The sequence below is a fragment of the Oncorhynchus masou genome, chromosome 31, assembly GCF_036934945.1.
Source record: "Oncorhynchus masou masou isolate Uvic2021 chromosome 31, UVic_Omas_1.1, whole genome shotgun sequence".
In the NCBI taxonomy this organism is placed as follows: Eukaryota; Metazoa; Chordata; class Actinopteri; order Salmoniformes; family Salmonidae; genus Oncorhynchus; species Oncorhynchus masou.
In genome coordinates, this window is record NC_088242.1 from 89848858 (window position 1) to 89861875 (window position 13018).

Here is a 13018-nt window from a genome sequence, read left to right on the forward strand (position 1 = left end):
TTCTTCCAGACATTCCCATATGGGACACAGGGAGAGGATGGGAAAAATCAGTTGGATTTTGGTCCAGGTCTACAATTTGGTTTCTGGTGTCCTTTACCAGCTCTTTGGTCTTGGCCATAGTGGAGTTTGGAGTGTGACTGTTTGAGGTTGTGGACAGGTGTCTTTTATACTCATAACAAGTTCAAACAGGAGCCAATAATACAGGTAACGAGTGGAGGACAGAGGAGCCTCTTAAAGAAGAAGTTACAGGTCTGTGAGAGCCAGATATCTTGCTTGCTTGTAGGTGACCAAATACTTATTTTCCACCATAATTTGCAAATAAATTCATAAAAAATGTGATTTTCTGGATTCTTTTTCTCATTTTGTCTGTCATAGTTGAAGTGTACCTATGATGAAAATTACAGGACTATCTCATCTAGGAGAGGACTATCTCAAGTAGGAGAACTTGCACAATTGGTGGCTGACTAAATACTTTTTTTGCCCACTGTACATATCTCCCTGGCATATTACATAATTTACGCAGCAGCATACAATACATTTTTGGACTCACCTTGTTGTGCTCTGCTCACTTGGGCAAATTTTGCCATCAAACTTCGTCATTAAAGTCTGGCATTCTCTGGATTTATGGTGCTTTCAAGACAACTGGTAAATCTGAAGAAAAAAAACAAGGTTGAATCATGATGACGTCAGTGATCTTCAGGTCGAAGCTCTAGAAAGTTCCAAGTCGGATGACCGTTCAAAACTGGAGCTTGTTTTTCCCCGAGTTCCAGTTGTCTTGTCACTGAAGTCTGAGATTTCCCAGTTCCGAGTTTCTAGCTGTTTTAATCATGGCAGAAGTCATGCTGGATTAACAGCATAGCCAATGTTGATTGTTAATAATTTTAGGCTTGGAAAAAAGACCCTTAAACCCAGACTTGGACCACACACCCACTCCACGGAATAGCAGGCTAGTGATTACTTTGCAATGCTTGCAGTTAGCCACAGATTCCTTCCAAACCACTCATTGTTGAAGTTGCGATTTCCAACGTGTTGTGTAATGTTTATGTCCAATGGCCAATGAGCACAGATTCATTTTATCTATAATTTTTCTTCATTATTTCTCTTCAATAGACAAGGATAGAAAAGGATTTGCCAGCAGATTGTCTACTTGACTATGACTGCTAGCTTGCTAGCTAAGATTTTGAAAGTATGATGTAGACATGATCAGTCTAATCAAAGCTACTGTAGATATAACGTGATTTGATGTAATTTTATCTGTGACCAATGACCTTGAGCCTTCTTTATATGGGCACTTCTAATGTAACTCTATGGCAGCACCCAAGGGGCTGAATTCTTTAGCTCTACCTGCAGATGATTTTGTGGTGACGTAGTGTTCCCATGAGTGACAGAACACTGAGCCAATCACAGTGCAACTAGAGAACAATACCAACCCCTATGCTCTGTATTTTCCACTGGCTGCCCCACCACCAGAGAAAGCACTAAGCTAGTCTGAAACACCTGAATTTTGGATCTATCGTTCTCAAGAAAGCAAAAAAGAGAGATGGTATGCGGCTTTATTAACTCAATTATATTTTTATTTTTTTACATTGTTTAGAAACTGATATGTGACACGTATTAATGCCAAAACAACATGCAAACAGGGGGAGGAAAAAATGTATAATCCTTTTTTTGCTAAACAGGTGGGGCTCAAAACAGGTGGTGCTCTTCCCCACCTGCCCTGAATGACGGGTCGCCACTGGTCCTGTGGACCGTTCTGTCTGTCTGTCTGACTGTTTATCTGGTATCAGGAGACAGCTGTAGCAGGTGTGTGTGAGCTGCTTCCATTGAGAGTGGAGGACGGGCGCCAGTCTGGCTGGTAGAAGTGGATGTCATACTTCTGGGCCCAGTTGGCGAACACCGTTTTCTCCGTGATGAAGCTGTGGTGGCCGCCGCTATGGTTGTGCTCGTGGGAGAGATACAGGGAGCACTCATCTGGGCCAGAGGGCTCATAGTAATGATACGGCACCGAGAGATGAGAGGGAGTACTGTGAAAAGAGGATGAGAAGAGAGAGGGAGAAAGGGGAATACGAAGGGAGAAAATGGAAGAAGTTGGAGACAGAGAATGGACAGGGGAGTGATGGAGAGATAGATTAACAGAGAGAAAAAGGGAAAGTGTGCATGCGTGCGTGAGAGAGAGAGAATGAAAGAATGAGGAAAGGGGTGTTAAATGGAGGGAGAGAGAGGGAAAGAGAAAGACAGTGAGATGAGAGAGATATCATAAAAAATATTTCTTAGCCATGAGAGCCCTGTGCTCATCAAAGCTAGTCCCATGATCCCTGTGATGATCCTGAAAGTATTACACTCAGTAGACTCGGGCCTCAAGAGGGGCGTTTGAGCCAGCAGACAGAGGGGCGTTTGAGCCAGCATGAATCATTCAAACAGCAAAGGCATTTGATATGGTCCCATGGACCTGCCTATGGATATCAGCTTAATGTCTGAAGCTACTGTAATCCTCCATCAATCTACAGGCAGCAGACAGCCTAGCAGCATTCAGCCAGTAACCAAAGGTCACTGGTCCGAATACCCAAGCCGATAAGGTGATAAATCTGTCTGTACCCTTGAGCAAGGCACTTAAACCTAATTTGCTCCAGGGGTGCTGTACTACTACGGCTGACCCTGTAAAACAACACATTTCCAGTCAGGATATTCAGGACACAAGCAGGTACATTGTATTTGCCAGAACATAAACATTTATAAAAAAAATAGTAGTAAAAGTTACCTATGGAATGTTCTATAATTTTAGTAATTAATGCTCAAATAAAATAAAATAAAAATTTGAAATATACAATACCAGTCAAAGTTCGGACACACCTACACATTCAAGGGTTTTCCTTTATTTAGACTGTTTCCTACATTGTAGAATACTAGTGAAGACATCAAAACTATGAAACAGCACATGTGGAATCAAGTCGTAACCAAAAAAGTGTTAAACTAAATCAAATCTTTTTTATATTTGAGATTCTTCAAAGTAGCCACACGTTGCCTTGATGACAGCTTTGCACACTAACAACAAGCTTCATGAGGTAGTCACCTGGAATGCATGTCCAACAGTTTTGAAGGAGTACCCACATATGCTGGGCATTTGTTGGCTGCGTTTCCTTCACTCTGTGGTCCCACTCATCCCAAACCATATCAATTGGGTTGAGGTCAGGTGATTGTGGAGGTCAGGTCATCTGATGCAGCATTCCATCACTCTCCTTCTTGGTCAAACAGCCCCTACACAGCCTGGAGGTGTGTTTTGGGTCATTGTCCTGTTGAAAAACAAATGATAGTCCCACTAAGCGCAAACCAGCTGATATGGCGTATTTGCTGCAGAATGCTGTGATAGGCATGCTGGTTAAGTGTGCCTTGAATTCTAAATAAATCAGCAAAGAACACCCACTCCATCACACCTCCTCCTCCATGCTTCACGGTGGGAACAACACATATGGAGATCATCCGTTCATCTACTCTGCGTCTCACAAAGACACGGCAGTTGGAAACAAAAATCAGAAATTTGGAAGGACAGATTTCCACCGGTCTAATGTCCATTGCCCTTCATTTGGCCTGCAATCTGAGGTGCAGTTAACTCTAATGAACTTATCCTCTGCAGCAGAGGTAAATCTGGGTCTTCCTTTCCTGTGTCAGTCCTCATGAGAGCCAGTTTCATCATAGCGCTTGATGGTTTTTGCGACTGTGCTTGAAGAAACTTTCAAAGTTCTTGAAATGTTCCGTATAGACTGACCTTCATGTCTTAAAGTAATGATGGACTGTCGTTTCTCTTTTCTTATTTGAGGTATTCTTGCCATAATATGAACTTTGTATTTTAGCAAATCTTCTATATACCACCCCTACCTTGTCACAACACAACTGATTGGCTCAAACGCATTAAGAAGGAAAGAAATTCCACAACTTTACTTTTAACAAGGCACACCTGTTAATTGAAATGCATTACAAGTGACTACCTCATGAAGCTGGTTGAGAAAATGCCAAAAGTGTGCAAAGCTGTCATCAAGGCAAAGGGTTTCTACTTCGAAGTATCTCACATATAAAATATATTTTGATTTGTTTAACACTGTTTTGGTTACTACATGATTCCATATGTGTTATTTCATAGTGTTGATGTCTTCACTATTATTCTACAATGTAGAAAATTGTAAAAATGTAGAAAAGCCCTTGAATGTGTAGGTGTGTCCAAACCTTTGACTGATACTGTATATAGTATTCATGTTTTATATCTGTGTCCATATTGTCCATGAGTTTCTAGTGGATAGACCATATTGTTCAAGAGAAAATAGCCTAATTAATGAAAAAAGTACTCTATCTAATCAACATGTCATTATTTTCAATAAATTCTGCAACTCTTCCAATTAATTACTTTTTTTCACAACTGCCAGCAGTCTGGACAAAGACATATTTACATAGAAAATACATATTTACATAGAAAAATAAGTAACCCAAATATTATGGATATTTAATGCTGAAACGCTTATATTAAAAACCAAAGGGTATTCACTAAGTGTTTTTTTTAAATTATTTTATATATACAGTGGGGCAAAAAAGTATTTAGTCAGCCACCAATTGTGCAAGTTCTCCCACTTAAAAAGATGAGAGAGGCCTGTAATTTTCATCATAGGTACACTTCAACTATGACAGACAAAATGAGGGGGAAAAAATACAGAAAATCACATTGTAGGACTTTTTATGAATTTATTAGCAAATTATGGTGGAAAATAAGTATTTGGTCAATAACAAAAGTGTATCTCAATACGATCGGTAGGATAGTCAGTTTTACTAGGGTAAGTTGTGCGGCGTGAGTGAAGGAGGCTTTTTTGCAAAATAGAAATCCGATTCTAGATTTGATTTTGGATTGGAGATGTTTAATATGAGTCTGGAAGGAGAGTTTACAGGCTAGCCAGACACCTAGGTATTTATAGTTGTCTACATATTCTAGGTCAGAACCGTTTAGATGCTAGTGGGGCGGGCGGGTGCGGGCAGCGAACGGTTGAAAAGCATGTTGATGGTTTATTTTTTAGGATAAGGCCACACAGAGGGCCAAAGATAATAACAGACACATGTGATAGTCTAAAGTACCCAAAAAGACCAATAGAAAATGTTAAGTTTCCAAAACTCTGGTAGTTTGCTGGTAAACTTTCCAGCAATATACCCTACCTTTGCAAATGTATATGCCAATTAATAATCTATTAGTACAATTGGGGTAATAATCCCTATCGGACAGCACTTCACAGAACCCAACCCACCTGCAGAAGTCCGGCGCCACCATGCCATAGACATTGACCCTGTCACACAGTTCCAGGGCAATGGCCATGGTGAACCAGCCAGTGGTCAGCCACGATTTAGAGGTCTTCCTGGATGAGGTGAATGGAGAAAAGACATGTTCAACAGAATGTACTGCATGATTCAATAGAATTGAATGTTAATCATGTCAAAACCTCACTATGTAGTACTGGCAGTGACATCCGTTCTGGCCAAGGCCCTCAATTTATTTGGTCATTTTTAATACCATAAGTTTTCACACTGCCATATTCCTAATTTATACGATTTGACATGAAATTGCGGTTTCAAGGCCGATAAACAGCCATCAAACCGGTGCCCCCTGTAATATGGATCCCTCTCATCTACTGAGCCATCAAGGCAAGTTTGTCGGGGCTAGACCTGCCACACCTGCCGGCCATACCAGCCCCTCGCTGGGGGATATCCCAGATGACAGCAGAGCCAATCGTGTCTGGGCTCATCCTGTGTGCTGTTGGCAACGTCTGCCAGATAGAGTGCCAGGGAGAGTGCAAGCCAGTGAGAGTCTGGTAGGACCTGTAATCGGTTTCTGCTTCCAACTCTGACTCAGCGACATCACCTTGTGAGGCAGTGTAGTGCTTCTGTAACTTCCTGTCAACAGTTAATGAAGACACCAATTATCTTGTAGTATCATAGCATATGCATCTGTCATGTAGCTGCTGGAGCTAATTTGGATTGCTAGAGATAATCTGTCAGCATCTATTAATGATTAGTATGTTGGGTTGGCTCCCCATGACATAAATGTTTAAGCGCGTCACTTACTGTAGGCTAGCTAGCAAGCCTATGATGCTGTATCTGACTGACTGACTGAGCTGAGCAGACATTGAAATAGCACATGCCCAACATACACAGCAACATTGTGTATTCATACCAATTGGATGTACAGTTGAAGTCAGAAGTTTGCATACACTAATGTTGGAGTCATTCAAACTAGTTTTTCAACCACAAATTTCTTGTTAACAAACTATAGTTTTCGCAAGTCGGTTAGGACATCTACTTCATGCATGACACAGGTCATTTTTCCAACAATTGTTTACAGAGAGATTAATTCACTTTTAATTTACTGTATCACAATTCCAGTGGGTCAGAAGTTTACATACACTAAGTTAACTGTGCTTTTAAACAGCTTGGAAAATTCCAGAAAATGATGTCATGGCTTTGGAAGCTTCTGACAGGCTAATTGACATAATTTGAGTCAATTGGTGGTGTACCTGTGGATGTAGTTCAAGTTCTACCTTCAAACTCAGTGCCTTTTTGCTTGACATCATGGGAAAATCAAAAGAAATCAGCCAAGACCTCAGAAACGTTTTTTTTGTAGACCTCCACAAGTCTGGTTCATCCTTGGGAGCAATTTCCAAAAGCCTGAAGGTACAAATAATAGTAATCATCTATACAAGTAATACAAGTATAAACACCATGGGACCACGCAGCCATCATACCGCTCAGGAAGGAGACACGTTCTGTCTCCTAGAGATGACCGTACTTTGGTGCGAAAAGTACAGATTAATCCCAGAAAAACAGCAAAGGACCATGTGAAGATGCTGGTGGAAACAGGTACAAAAGTATCTATATCCACAGTAAAACAAGTCCTATATCAACATAACCTGGCCGCTCAGCAAGGAAGAAGCCACTTCTCCGAAACTGCAATAAAAAATCCAGACTACGGTTTGCAACTGCACATGGGGACAAAGATCGTACTTTTTGGAGAAATGTCCTCTGGTCTGATGAAACAAAAATTGAACTGTTTGCCATAAAGACCATCGTTATGTTTAGAGGAAAAAGTGGTAGGCTTGGAAGCCAAAGAACACCATCCCAACCGTGAAGCACGGGGGTGGCAGCATCATGTTGTGGGGGTGCTTTGCTGCAGGAGGGACTGGTGCACTTCACAAAATAGATGGCTTCATGAGGGAGGAAAATGATGTGGATATATTGAAGCAACATCTCAAGTTAAAGCTTGGTCGCAAATGGGTCTTCCAAATGGACAATGACCCCAAGCATACTTCCAAAGTTGTGGCACAATGGCTTAAGGACAACAAAGTCAAGGTATTGGAGTGGACATCACAAAGCCCTGACCTCAATCCTATAGGACATTTGTGAGCAGAACTGGAAAAAGCTTGTAGGAGCAAGGAGGCCTACAAACCTAACTCAGTTACACCAGCTCTGTCAGGAGGAATGGGCCAAAATTCACCCAACTTATTGTGGGAAGCTTGTGGAAGGCTACCCAAAACGTTTGACCCATGTTAAACAATTTAAAGGCAATGCTACCAAATACTAATTGAGTGTATGTAAACTTCTGACCCACTGGGAAAGTGATGAAAGAAATAAAAGCTGAAATAAATAATTATCTCTACTATTATTCTGAAATGTCACATTCTTAAAATAAAGTGGTGATCCTAACTGACCTAAGACAGGGAATTTTTACGAGGATTAAATGTCAGGAATTGTGAAAAACTGAGTTTAAATGTATTTGGCTGAGGCGTATGTGAACTTCCGACTTCAACTGTATTCAAATTGTATTGTGCTGCAAAGTGGGATTCAAATGTACTATTATTTTTCTTTTTAAAGATGAATAGACATTAAATAACTAAAATATAGTCGTTGCGCAAGTATTCAGCTCCCTGAGTGAATACATGTTAGAAACACCTTTGGCAGCAATTACAGCAGTGAGTGTTCTTGGATAAGTCTCTAAGCGCTTTACACACCTGCACTGTGCAGTATCAGCCCTTTACTCTTTTCATAACTCTTCAAGCTCCTTCAAGATGTTGGGGATCATGGATAGACAGCAATTTTCAAATCTTGCCATAGATTTTCAATAAGATTTAAGTCAAAACTCAGAAACATTCACTGTCTTTTTGGTAAACACCAGGGATTATTTGGCCTTGTGTGTAGGTTATTGTCATGCTGAAAGGTGAATTCATCTCCCAGTGTGTGTTGGAAAGCAGATGAAGCAGGTTTTTGTGTATAGCTCCATCCCATTTAATTTTATCCTGAAAAACTCCCCAGTTTTTGCCGATGTCAAACAAACCCATACCATGATGCAGCCACTTGAAAATAAGGAGAACGTTACTCAGTGATGTGTTGTATAGGATTACAAACATAAGGCTTTGCATTTAGGCCAAAAAGTGCATTTCTTCTCTTCTTTTTTCCAGTTTTACTTTGGTGCCTTGTTGCACACAGGATGCTTGTTTTGTCATATTTCTATTCAGTATATTTGTACTCTTATTTTCACGCTGTCCTTCAAGTCAATTATTGTGGAGTTGCTACAATGTTGTTGATCCATCCTCAGTTTTCTCCCATCAAAGACATTGAACTCTGCAACTGTGGCCAATGGCCTCATGGAACAGTTCATTCCCTTCCTGCAGCTCAGCTCCAGAGGATGACTGTATCTTTGATGTGTCTGGGTGGTTTCATACATAATCCACAGCATAGTTATTAACTTGACCAGGCTTAAAGAGATATTCAATGTCTGATTTGTTATTGTTACCCATCTACCAATCACTGCTCTTCTATATCTGTCAAGACTACTACCGAAGGTGACTCCCCTTCCTGTTCAGATGGCGCTCGGCGGTCTTCGTCACCGGCCTACTAGCTGCCACTTATCCTTTTTCCCCCTTGTCTGTTTATTAGTTACACCTGTGTTTAATTAGGTTTATTGGTGGGGCTTTATTATCCAGCCGGCCCGCCTACTGGGTGTGCGGGATTATTCTCTGTGTACGACTGTAGGTCACGGTTGTCCGTGGATGTGTGTTTTTCTGGACTGTTTAGTTCCCGTGTTTTGGGGCATTTGTTTGGGTTGGCGTCGGTTTCACCTGTGTGGTGAATTAAAAGTATCGCTACCCTGAACTCTTGTAATGGTAAATGAGTGAATAGGTGTGGAGTCAGGCGCAGAGAGCAAAGGATACGGGAAAAACACGCTTTAATGTCCAGAAAATCACAAGAACAAAAATCAGGCGAACAACAAATGTGAAAAAATAAAGGACAGCGAAAAAACCCGAAAATGCAAAACACTAACCCCTCTAACACATACAGATGAACAAGCCCACACAAACAGAAGCGGGTTGAACTAACTTAAATAACCCCACCCTAACAACCAAACAAGAAACAAGTGAAACCAATAGACAAAACCAAACGAACACAGAACAATGGATCGGTGACAGCTAGTAGACCGCCACCCAAACCAGAAGGGGAGTCACCTTCGGTAATATTCGTGACAACTCTCTGTTTCCTGCGCCTGACATCTTCCTCCGCTACACCCCGGGCATTACAATATCAGGCTTTTATGAATCTGTCAACCCCTATTATTTTACACAGTGAGTCCATGTAACTTATTACATGATTTGTTAAGCCACATTTTACTCCTCCATTTTAGATATCAAATTTGTTTTAATAATAAAATAAAATAAAAACTTCCACTTTGACATATACAGAGTATTTAGAGGAGAGGAGGAGAAAATGACTCGATTAAATCAATTGTAATCCCATTTGTAATACAATAAATTGTGAAGAAATCCAATGGTATGAATACTTTTGCAATGCACTGTAGCTGTTAACTTTTCACAACATTGTGTGCAACTTTGTGCTGAGGTAAAAACAGCACTTGCTATCAGGTTGTCTCAATGTTGTTCTTGTTTCTTCTTCTACCTCTTCCATTCCCAATGTGATTCAGCCATTGTTTTTTTATTCGGGACAGTGTTATTGTACCTTCAGATAGTCTTAGAATCCCTCTCTCGCTACATCGTACACTTAATTTGGACTCTCATATCCCATTGGATCTACAGTAAATCCTCCTGAGTATTAACATATATTCAGACTGCTTTGAACTAAATCCCATTTAAGGATACTGTGATATGTTTGGTGGTTGTTGGGATTTATTAATTGTTCTTTTGTTAAGAGCGTCAAAAATGCTCAATGGGCAGCTTTAAAATTAGAATGTGTACAGTTGAAGTCGGAAGTTTACATACGCCTTAGCCAAATACATTTAAACGCAGTTTTTCACAATTCCTGACATTTAATCCTCGTAAAAATTCCCTGTCTTAGGTCAGTCAGGATTCATGCATGATTCATGTATGCCATGCATAAGACCAACATGCAAGGAATTAAATAATAATTCATATTAATATTATATCAACTCTACTTCTGCATGCTTATTAAATCAAATAACAGTTTATTGGTTGCTTACACAGTTTAGCAGATATTATAGCGGTAGAAGCCATATGCTTATGTTACTAGCTCCTAACAATGCAGTATAATGTCCAACAAGTTCACAAATATTTGACATTATACTGCATTGTTAGGAGCTAGTAACATAAGCATGTGGCTTCTCCTGCTATAATATATGCTAAACTGTGTAAGCAACCAATAAACTGTTATTTGATTCTAACCAAATTGCGAAAACTATAGTTTCTTAACGAGAAATTTGTGGAGTGTTTGAAAAAAGAGTTTTAATGACTCCAACCTGTGCAGCAGAACATCTGATTGCCCACCTCAACAACAGCCCCTTCACATTACACTCCATGCAATTTGGCTTCAGAGCGTAACACTCCATAAAAACGGCCAACTGCTTTCTTCTGGAAAATGTGAAGTCCAAGATGGACAAAGGGGGCGTTGTTGGGGCAGTGTTTCTGGACCTAAGGAAGGCTTTTGATACTGTTAACCATGAGATTCCCATCACAAAATTGTCCAAGTTCAACTTTTCCCCTGATGCCTTGAGAAGGATGAAATCATACCTTGAAGGCAGAACTCAGTGTGTCAGAGTGAGCGATGAGCTGTCGCCCACTCTTAGCTATAATATGGGAGGGCCCCAAGGGTCAATACTGGTGCCCCTCCTGTTCAGCCTGTACATTAATGATCTGCCTTCTGTCTGTACTGGGTCTGAAGTTCAAATGTATGCAGATGATACAGTGATATATGTGCATGCAAAGAGAAAACAACAAACTGCACAAGAACTCACTACTGTAATGGTCCAGGTTACAAAGTGGCTCAGTGACTCGTGTTTGCATCTCAATGTGAAAAAAACTGTTTGCATGTTCTTCACAAAGATGGAAACAGATGCTACTGAGCCAGATGTCTATGTGTCAGGGGAGAAGCTCCAGGTGGTATCTGATTTTAAGTACCTTGGCATCATACTTGATTCCAACCTCTCTTTTAAAAAGCATGTGAAAAAGGTAATTCAAATAACCAAGTTCATCCTAGCTAATTTCCGATTTATACAAAATTGTTTGACTACAGAGGTAGCAAAACTGTACTTCAACTCTATGATACTCCCCCACTTAACATACTACTTGACTAGTTGGGCCCAAGCTTGCTGTACAACATTAAAACCTATTCAGTATGTCTACAAACAGGTGCTTGATAGGAAGCCCAATAGCCATCATCACTGTTACATCCTCAGAAAGCATGAGCTCCTGAGTTGGAAAAATCTTGTGCAATACACAGACGCATGTCTTGTATTCAAGATCCTAAATGCCCTGGCTCCTCCCCCTCCACTCAGTATTTTTGTTAAACAGAAAACCCACACATATGGCAGCAGATCCACAAGGTCTGCCATGAGAGGTGACTGTATATTTCCCTTAAGGAAAAGCACCTTTAGTAAATCTGCTTTCTCTGTGAGAGCTTCCCAAGTCTGGAATACACTGCCATCAGACACACTTCCACAAAATGCACGAAGACACGGCTAAAGGTCAATCAGATTTGTGAACATAATCCCTAGCTGTGTATTGCCGCTTTCCATGTTGTCTGTTGTCTGTAGCTTGTGAGGTGTGGAAACACTTTGTTGCTTTTATGAATTTTGTATTGCTACATTTTGTTCTAAGTTTCTCTGTCTGTATGCTACGTCTTGCTTGTTCTATGTTGCTCTGTCTTGCGTGTCCTATGTTGCTCTGTCTGTACGCTACGTCTTGCTTGTTCTATGTTGCTCTGTCTTGCGTGTCCTATGTTGCTCTCTCTGTATGCTACGTCTTGCTTGTCCTATGTTACTCTGTCTGTATGCTATGTCTTGCTTGTCCTATGTTGCTCTCTCTGTATGCTACGTCTTGCGTGTCCTATGTTGCTCTGTCTGTATGCTACATCTTGCTTGTCCTATGTTGCTCTGAGTGTGCTCACTGCTCAATGATTGTTTATATTGTAATTGTTTTTAAATAACCTGCCCAGGGACTGCGATTGAAAATTAGCCGGCTGGCTAAAACCGGCACTTTTACTGAATGGTTGATTATTTATTTTATTTTACTTTACCAGGCAAGTCAGTTAAGAACAAATTCTTATTTTCAATGACGGCCTAGGAACAGTGGGTTAACTGCCTGTTCAGGGGCAGAATGACAGCTTCGTACCTTGTCAGCTTGGGGGTTTGAACTTGCAACCTTCCGGTTACTAGTCCAACGCTCTAACCACTAGGCAACCCTGCTGCCGATTAATGGGCACTGTCCCTGTAAAAATAAAATTAACTCAAACTCAAACCTAAGTGTATGTAAACTCCAACTTTAACTGTATGTGTATTAGAATATGTATGTGTATTAAAATGTGCATTAAAATATGTGTGTGTATTAAAATGTGTATTAGAATATGAATGTGGATTAAAATGTGTATTATATGTATTTGCATTAAAATGTGAATTATACTATATATGTGTGTTAATATGTGTATTTGATTATGTATGTGTATTAAAATATGTATTAGAATATGCATGTGAATT

General features: G+C 40.3%; 1 protein-coding gene across 1 annotated transcript in view; it reads right to left on the reverse strand.

The window, feature by feature from the left end:
• Positions 1–1553: 1553 nt before the first annotated feature.
• The window catches only part of LOC135524730 (alpha-N-acetylgalactosaminide alpha-2,6-sialyltransferase 5-like), a 36643-nt gene continuing 25178 nt past the window's right edge, over positions 1554–13018 (reverse strand). Inside the window, exons 4-5 of the mRNA XM_064952505.1 lie at positions 5280–5387; positions 1554–2024 (exon numbers count right to left, since the gene is read on the reverse strand). Coding sequence (XP_064808577.1) covers positions 1784–2024; positions 5280–5387 — 349 coding nt within the window. The 3' untranslated portion in view covers positions 1554–1783. The remainder of the gene's footprint in view (positions 2025–5279; positions 5388–13018) is intronic.